This window comes from Monosiga brevicollis, genomic scaffold, assembly GCF_000002865.3.
Source record: "Monosiga brevicollis MX1 MONBRscaffold_7 genomic scaffold, whole genome shotgun sequence".
NCBI lineage: Eukaryota > Choanoflagellata > Craspedida > Salpingoecidae > Monosiga > Monosiga brevicollis.
The window spans coordinates 398285-406868 of record NW_001865044.1 but is presented as its reverse complement, the minus strand read 5'-3'; the positions used below and the strand labels follow the sequence as shown (position 1 = coordinate 406868).

Below are 8584 nucleotides of genomic sequence, written 5' to 3'. Positions count from 1 at the left end.
ATGGAATTGACGAGGAAAGGGTTCTGCGAGGCCTGCAGCGAGTTGCTCGGCGCACGCGCTGCATGCCTTTGCCCGTCTCCGTGGCCACCGAACGCGCTCCCTTTCAGCCTGAGCCCCCCAAGGTTCGTCCGCGTGGTGCCTAGCTTGCCAGACCGGGTGAAAAGCGGGTGGAAAGCTGGAACAAGTCATCGCCTTTTTTGTTTCTTTGCTGTTCACGACTTGCTTTGACTGAACGCATAATTTGGCTCATTGTTCTTTCTGTCTTTTTTTTTTTTTTTTTTTTTTTTTTTTTTTTTTTTTATAGCGCAAGAAACGTACCAAGAAGAGCACGTCAGCACCCGTCGATGAGGTGGATGCCAAGGTGGCTGAAGTGCTCAACTTTGTCCCCCAGATGAAGACCAAGCTGCGCCGGTACGTCCTTTGCTGGCCGAGTCATCTGGCGGCCTGTGTTCAACAGTTTGCTGTCAAGACACTGGCCACTAGTTTCGTCTCACCTCTGAAACGACTGGTCGGCACGGATTGACAGGGTCGCCAAGGGCAAATATCAGATTGACGATGATAAGCGCATGCTACTGATGCGCGTGCTATCCAACAAAGTCATGGGTCAGTCCCACCATTTCGAGCAATTTCTGCTGATTGCACAAAGCACACATACGCACAGAGCACACACAAAACACACGCACACAAAAGTGGCGGCCATCATTTCGCTTGCGCTTACGTTTGTTGATTTGTCCTACCTGTGGACGGGCGGTGTCAATCATTTCTCATAACGCTAGTGCGTGTTGGTGGCGGCTGGGAGGACTTGGAGACGTACCTGACTGACCGATCGCGGCGTGCTAACAAGCAAGACTATCGACAAAATGCGCAACGTGTCGTTGCGGATATTCGTCAAAGCACGCAGGGCCAGACCGGTTTATGTAGCACGCGTACCACGGTACGTTCAGGGAGTCGTATAGCAGTATCACCCCGACCGCGTGCGAGTGCATTATTCTCATCGAAAATGCTTGGTCTTGTAGCTTCCCCAGAGCAAGAGCCCTCGCAAGGGTGTCAAGAATGATCGCCAGCTCCTTTTGCGCATCAACTCCTTTCGGGAGAATGATCGGCCTGTAGAGCGACCTTTTACCTAAACGGATATTTGCCGGCGAAGCCAGCTGCTGCCTTAGTTTCCTGCATGTCTACAGCTTGCCTTGCTTTTCAAACGTTTTAACTTTTCTTTTCTTTTTCTTGGAGCGATTCGTGCTGGGCGCGATTCGGCGCAAGCTCAAGGAAAGCGGCCAAGGCTGCTCGTCTGCTGCGAGGGCAGCGATAGTTTTGATCGTGGTTGCAACCCTTCTCTTGCACATCATTATTGGTCCTGTCTAATTTTCTTGTTTCTCTGTTTTTTGTCTTTCTTTTTGTCCTGATTTGAATGCATGGGCATGGCTTGGCGCCAGTCGAGTGATGCGAGTGAACGAAGCTTATCGAGTGTGGGGATTGAAAGAAACGCACTTTGAGTTCTGAAAAACAAAAAAACAACAACAAGTCACAACACCGATACCATCAAAACTGTACATATCTGGTTGCTTGACCAATGGTCGACAAACACATCAAAGACGAGGCACACAGCACGTAAGGGGGGCTTGCCTTTTCTAGCACGAGAAGCGGAACGAGCAGGAGGAAAGGATGATGTCACATTCAAGGAAAGATCACATGGGAGAAACAGGACGACACGAGACGGCCACTGAACCACATAGCAGTAGGCCCAAGCCAGTCCAGCCATCTCGCCTAAGATGCGAGGCGACGTGTTCTGGGCTCTGAAAGGGCGGCACAAAGTTGTTCATCGGACTGTGCTCCTCTCAGCAATGCATAGGGCTTTAGATCATGAGCAAGCATCTCCGCAATGATTATAAAAAGTACTCTGTGTGGGCGTGACAACGGCAACAGCATCGGAGATAGAAGCCATGAGTAGGATAACAATGATGTGCAAGAGGAACAAAGCCTGAGTCGTGGCCAGGTTGCCCATACCAGGGGTCCTTCGCGTCACGTGAGGCTCGCCGCGACGCGGAGCAGGCTCAAACTGCAAGCTGTATGGGGAACAGAGAGACACCGATGGTCAATACATATTGTGAGAAGGTGTACAAAAAGGGTGCGGTGTACAAAAAGGGTGCAGGCCGCCACGCTGCTCTTGGCGCGAAGAACATACAATGTCTGGGTGATGGTGTCATCAAGTTCCATGATGGCTGCCTGGTTGCCGCAGCGATAGCAGTAGTTGGGCGCGCTGAAAATGGTCACAACATTGCGCTCGTGCGACCAGTTGTAACCCTATTTGTAGAAGCCAGCCGAGGGAGCAGGCGTCAAGAAGGGATCAGGGCAGTGACGGCGACGAAGTAAAATACACTTGAGCAGCAGGCCAGTGATAACGCACATCCATAACCAGCTGATGGGCACGTGAGACCAAGCGCAGCCCGTTGCGCTCGTTAAAGGCTTTGGAGACATCATGACCAAAAGTGAAACCAGCGCCGCGAGGCGAGATGCCCCAGCCCGTACGATCATCGGGGTCAGACCACAGCAAATCGCACATGGGACCCTCATGGGGTACCTAAGGCAGAGCAAGTGCGCATGACCAGGGGTACAAAGCGATGAGTGCCAAAGCGGTGACAGCCGCGCAGTTGCGTGCTGGGGGGCATGGCTGAAAGTGGAAAAAAGAACTTCACGCATGCAGCACGGGGCCAAGATGCAAAGCCGAGGTAAAGAGGCGTAGCGTCACTAGCTCTTTTGAGTCCCTAAGGGCAGGAAGGCTTCGCGGACTCACTTCCTGAACGCGATCCAAGGTGCGGATGGCATCGAGCGTGTCCACGTTGGGCGAAAGGCCACCGTGCAGACTGAAAATCTACATTGTGATGAGTGGCCATGGCGCATGGCGCACACGAGTTCAGGTGAGAAAAAAAAGAGCCAATGCCTGCCAGCACAATCAGATCAACTTGTCTGGCCCGTCTCTGGCCGTGCTGCCAGGCAAGCTACGCTTTGCGAGCGCTTGTCACAAATGCGGCCAGGGCGACAGCAAGTAGCTCTGACACCGGGTAATCGAGAATCGAGAATCCACAAACAACTACGAGCACACGAGGGACGCACTTGGTTCTCAACCAAAGCAGTGAGGGGAAAGTAGTCGAAAAGATCCGTGAACCAGGTCCAGACGTTGGTGTTTCCGTACTTGCGCAGGCACTCGTCATAGAAACCATAGACCTGGCGGTGGTGCACAGCACGAGGCGGCGGCGGCGGCGGCGAGAGGGGTGAGCATGGTGGAAATGAAAACGCCCGCGTTGATGAGACTCCGCGTACCTGGGTAATCTGTCGGCTTTCGTGGTTTCCGCGGAGGATAGTGATGCGCTCGGGGAAGCGGACCTTCAGAGCAACAAGGTAGGTGACGGTCTCAACGCTATAGTAGCCGCGGTCCACGTAGTCACCCATAAAGAGGTAGTTGGTATCGGGGCACTCGCCACCAATGCGGAAGAGCTCGACCAGGTCGTGAAACTGGCCGTGGACATCACCGCACACTGTCACGGGACAGAGAACGGGCTGCACATTTGTTTCGTGGGTCAGAATTTCCCGCGCCTGCGGACATATGACAAAGTGAAAGGAGAGGTGCCATGAGAATAGGTTTCGCAATATGCACTCGACCACACTTGAGCCATCTCGAGCGCAAGCCACTCTGCAGGTCTTGCAGGAGAAAGGCGAGAGGGGAAGGCACGAAGAAAGTCTGGTGCCGAGTACCTTATCGGTAAGGGCACGAATTTCCGACTCTTCGAGTGGCTTGCACTCGCGCAGCTTTGCGAGCCAAGCATCGACTTCCCCGTAACCGCTCATCTGCACAATCCGGCCCGGGAAACGCCATGTGTGATGCAAGGGAAGAGCGTAAATGGGAATCGTATGCGCAAAGGAGGAACGAGGGGAGCGCGCAAGCGCGGGCGGCGCATCAGGGACCTTGATCGCGACAAACCGTAGCGTGTTGGGTTGCCTGCCGGTGACTTGAACCAAAATACACGCGGTTGCCTGACTTCTTAGAAAGAAGAGTCAAGCAGCGGAGACCGTGGGCGCTGAGTTCTAGTTGCAACAAGGGCCAGCGCCATGGACAGGCAGTGATTGGGGATCAGCTGAATGACAACGAACAAGAACCACGAGCCGTGGTTGGACAGAGGCTTGCGACGCTTCATCTCCAGCCCAACTGTCAACCAATGCTTCCCTTCATATAAATACTCTTCCTCCCAACCCCTATGACCACACGCTCCAACGACAGCCCCTCCCCGCTGCCACAAGTAAGTCCACACGACACGCTCACACCGACACAACCGGCTCAGCTCACTCACCTCCGGTAACAAAAAAAAAAAGATGAGAGAGAGAGAGAGAGAGACAGAGAGAGACATCAGAAAAAGTGAAACAAAAGAAAAACTAGACTCTTTGACACACACACTCAACGGTCTCCTTTTGGACTGGCTGTGAGATTTGGCTTTTGTTAATCGGGTAGTTTTCTGCTCAAAATCATACAAACTTTATCACAGAACAACATCTGTTGTTTGTGTGTAAGCTTGCAAAAGGGGTAGTATAGTTTGGAGGGGTGTGTGCTCGAGGCCAATTTTAACGTCATGGCGTTGCGGACTTTGTCGCTGACGAGTCGGTTGCGGGGGCGATGGTCTGACCTGGGGCGCGTGCTGGCAATGCCGGCAGGACAGCAGCTCGTACAGCACCAGGCGCCGAGCATCCATCTCCGCGTTCGGGCGCTGCACATGCAGCGCCCGCAATGGCAGCAAGCACAAGTCCGATTTTGCCAGCGCATGTACGTCCCCGCTCGTCAGAACTCGGTTGTTTGCGACACCAAATTGGATGAACCCTCACCGCTGACTGGAGCGGCGTCATGGCCCGGTCGCAGCATTGGCTACGACAAGGAAATTGGCGAATACGTGCGCTGTGGACAGCCTTTTACTGATGCCACTAACCACGAAGCTGCTTGCCAATACCACGAAATGTACGTTGCGCTCCGCCCCAGCCCGCGCCCCGGCTTCGCCCCAGGCTCATTGTTGGTTGCTTGTGCAGCGGGTAGGCTTCTTGACAAACTCATCGCAAGCTGTTGTGTCTGGCACTCCCCTGTCTCACCTTTTGCTACTGTGGCTGCTGCGTCCTTCTTCGGGCTCCATCGCGATTCGTGTCATCTGCTGGCCTGACCTGTGCTTTTTTACTTGCAGCTTCTTCGGCACAGTGTAGGTCAATCAACTTTTTCAGATCAGGCGCTTCCATCTTGAACTGGTGCCTGTTTGCTGTCTGTATGGCCTCTCACCCCACGCTTGCTCCGGTTTCTGCTGCATACACAACCCTTTCGTTTGGCACCGCCTGTGTAGAGGGTAAGCCAGCCTGTCGGTACCCCCCTTTACTCAAACGCTGCTGCGACTGTGATCTGTTTGCCACCTCACGTGCTGGGCATGGGAATACATCTGCTTGCACTCACAACGCGTTTGTGCTGCTGATTGGCAGGAGGTGAGACACCTGCAAACTTGGGGTGCCAATGGCCGCCAGAGCTTGAGGGGATGGCTTGAGGGGATGGCTCACTGCTCATTGTGTCCTGCACGCTCCACACGCTTTACCCAATCCCACTACGACACAACAAACCTCGTCGTAGCGGCAATGTGAGCTATGCAGCATGACTTGTTGCAGTCACCTCGCTCGTTGCGACACCTGTATCCAGGTTCTCATCTCGGTCGCTCGCGTGGTCTAGTGGTTCAACTGTTGCCAGGACAATGATTTCGAGGCTCCCGGTTGCAAGAGCGGGCCTCACCTAGACGTGGTTGATGACTTTGAGACACGTGGTATGCACCCTCTCTTTGGCTAGCCTACAGCGCATTTGCACCCCGCAGCGTTTCCTCATGTATCGCGTTACAACGCACAGGGCACTCTGTTGACCCTAAGACGGTGGCTGATTTGGATAAACTGGAGCACCAACAGCGTTCCTAGCTGTGACCATGTACTACGCGTCGCGACGTATTCTTATCTGACTTTGTTTGCGGGTCGCCACCCATGCAAGACATTGGCACCCTGAGTCGCCACCCATGCAAGACATTGGCACCCTGAGTCGCCACGGTCCTTTGCTAATCTAATCGAAACCAGCTTCCAACCCGCCTGCAACATGTTTGCAACACATGAGCAAGAGCCCAAAGTGCAAGAGCTTGTGTGTGTCCAGGATCGCACGAGTGAATGCGGCGGCCGAGGGCATCATAGAATGGCAACGGAAAACGGATCGACTAGCGTGCATGCGCGGTGCGCAGTGGCAACTTTTTGTCACATCCAGCGGCAAAAACAAATGACAAAACAAAGGTAGAAGAAAAAAAAGAAACAATGAGGGGAAGACTGCATGTCAGAGCACATTCTTTGCTTTGATTGATGGTCAACAAAGCTCTTTCCGGAACTAATAATATGCGGGAAAGAGGCAAAGAACAAACCCAAACCACTGCGATGCTGTCCACTTGCAGATGACAAGGCTATACATTCAGCTTGAGCTTAATCATTGTTCTCCTGCAGCAGGGCCAAAGCTCGCCAAGCCCTGCGCGTGGCTATAGGAGCCACTTAGTGGTTGTACTGGGCTGACTGGAGCTCACGGTTGGCAAAGGTGCCCGCCTCGCGCTGCTCATCCCACTTCTCGACCCACTCCAGAGGGCAAAGCGACATGTAGGTCTTGAAGAACTGGCCGCAAGGCTTGTAGCTCTCACCCTGAGCAGTCCAGGCACCAGCGTGTCCAAAAATCGTGAGAACCCGGCGTATGGCAGGCGCGAATCAAGGTCCACCTCCACCCAAAAACAAAAAGTTGCGAAAAAAATGGCCGAGACAGTCATGATGGTTGATGATGGCGTCACCGTCAACTCGTACAACCACCCGCTCGAGGCAACTGCGGCACCAGAGGCAAATTCGCACCTTCAGCGCAATGCACTTGTGAAAGTCGACATAGTTTTGCCAGCAGCTCTTGGTCTGGTTCTGGTTGGGGAAGCGGGCATCAAAGGGCGCCGTCTTGATGGCGCTGGCATCGATCGAGGACATGATGATGTTTAACTGCAGGTTCAACTGGTTGTCAACTGCCAAGAATGGAAGACATAGACCGGGCACGAGATGAGTGAGCTTGATCGTCAGTACACTGGCCAGCCAGCCGCCTGGTGCTGGATGCTTGAAAACCAGCCTTGACTCGGGAACCTTTTCTCTTCAAGTGTGAAAGCGAAACAGCAAGATTGGCAAAAGACAGCTACTGACACCCCATTCACCCTCCTGCCCGCCCCCTCACTGACACAGACGACCGGTGCGGAAAGCATGAGCCCCGTCATGAGGAGCGAGCGCCACCTGCCAACCAAAACCCCCTTTTGCTCCAAGTCACAATGGCACGTCATCAATAAAACAGCATCCCCTGCCCCAGCAGTACCACCAGATGGTGCTTGACATGGGTGGCAAGCATTTGGTCCCACCCCAAGGGTACGCGGGGCTGCCCTTTCGGGCCGAGAACGAACACACAGAGAGACACAGAGAGAGAGAGGGGTACCTTGTCCTTGCGTCGGTAGCCGCGGGTAAATCCCAGACGTTATTGTTTTGTCGGCGTTTTTGGGAGGAAAGCAATACAAATTCCGCCTGGTCAGCATCGCAGTGGTCGCTCGAAAGACAAAAGGCCAGAGAATAGCAATGTGCAAATTCCGCAAAAGGTGAAAAGGGTTTTTTACGACTCAACGCATATACATTTTGGCAAAGCAGGTCAGGATGTGTTTGTCAGATTTTCTGATTGCGTTTGGCGCCAAAAATCGATGATATTTTTTTTCGCGCCGACCAAATCGAATTTAAAATGGCTCGCGGGACCATGGGGTGGGTTCAAGAGCCTCGCGTCAAGGGTGCGATGCCAGTCGCCTCTGAAGAACAATCGAGTGAACCGGGATCTATTCGAGGACCGGCCTTGTCAAGCGCAAGCTCGCTGCTAGCAGCGGCTCGGCCTCGCGGCCTGTATGATGCAACCTCACCCTTGTTGGGCTACGATTGGATCGCCGCTGTTTTGGACAATGGCGACTTGGAGCGCTACAGCGAGGAAGAACTCCAGCACCTGGCCCAGTTTAGGCAGGCACACTACGACGAATGCCATGCTCCGCTTCTGGAAGCGGCCCAGCTGGAGGCTCTGCTGGCGGCCGCCCACCCTGCGCAGTCCAGCCCGAGCCGACACCCGAGCCAGCCCGCTTTTGTCGTCAACGATCGTCTGTTTCCGGAACAGCTGCCGTCGCCTGAAGGTGCACGGGGTACTGACACGTTGTATGACGACGATCTCTTGCAGTATGTGCGGGTATCCTTTCCTCGACGCCATGTCCCGCCTCGCTCCCCGGGGAGAAAAAGCGTGGGCGCTGACCCCCAGCGGCGAGACTCGGTGGCACTGAGCTCGCACTGCGATGAATCCTATCGCGTGGCTCCAGCTAGCTGCCCGGCACCCGAACCGAGCGCGGATTTGGCCTCCTCCCTCCCACGCGTCGCTTTGCAAGACCGTGAAGCCCGCTGGCCCTTTGGCACCAAGGCGGCCGAACGCCAGAGCGTGCGCCATCCAGAA

The 8584-nt window shown here is 54.3% G+C and overlaps 3 protein-coding genes across 3 annotated transcripts; 1 reads left to right on the top strand and 2 right to left on the bottom strand.

Annotated features, from left to right (window-relative positions):
- Positions 1–1447: 1447 nt before the first annotated feature.
- Positions 1448–4082, bottom strand: MONBRDRAFT_20632 (uncharacterized protein). Its single transcript, XM_001744799.1, has 9 exons — positions 3977–4082; positions 3751–3843; positions 3319–3591; positions 3112–3222; positions 2792–2869; positions 2405–2578; positions 2183–2301; positions 2005–2063; positions 1448–1897 (listed from the first exon to the last, which is right to left on the bottom strand). The coding sequence occupies exons 2-9, from the start codon at positions 3841–3843 to the stop codon at positions 1884–1886; spliced, it is 921 nt and encodes a 306-aa protein (XP_001744851.1). The 5' UTR covers positions 3977–4082; the 3' UTR covers positions 1448–1883.
- Positions 4083–4619: 537 nt separating this feature from the next.
- MONBRDRAFT_36662 (uncharacterized protein) lies at positions 4620–6138 on the top strand (the record flags this gene model as incomplete). The annotated part of the gene is made up of 4 exons (XM_001744970.1): positions 4620–4999; positions 5214–5231; positions 5744–5834; positions 5915–6138. 3 exons carry the CDS (start codon positions 4620–4622, stop codon positions 5805–5807), a joined length of 462 nt encoding a protein of 153 aa, XP_001745022.1. The 3' UTR covers positions 5808–5834; positions 5915–6138.
- A 450-nt stretch (positions 6139–6588) lies between these two features.
- Positions 6589–7056, bottom strand: MONBRDRAFT_16380 (uncharacterized protein; the record flags this gene model as incomplete). The annotated part of the gene is made up of 2 exons (XM_001744798.1): positions 6589–6732; positions 6934–7056. The coding sequence occupies 2 exons, from the start codon at positions 7054–7056 to the stop codon at positions 6589–6591; spliced, it is 267 nt and encodes an 88-aa protein (XP_001744850.1).
- Between the last annotated feature and the right edge of the window lie 1528 nt (positions 7057–8584).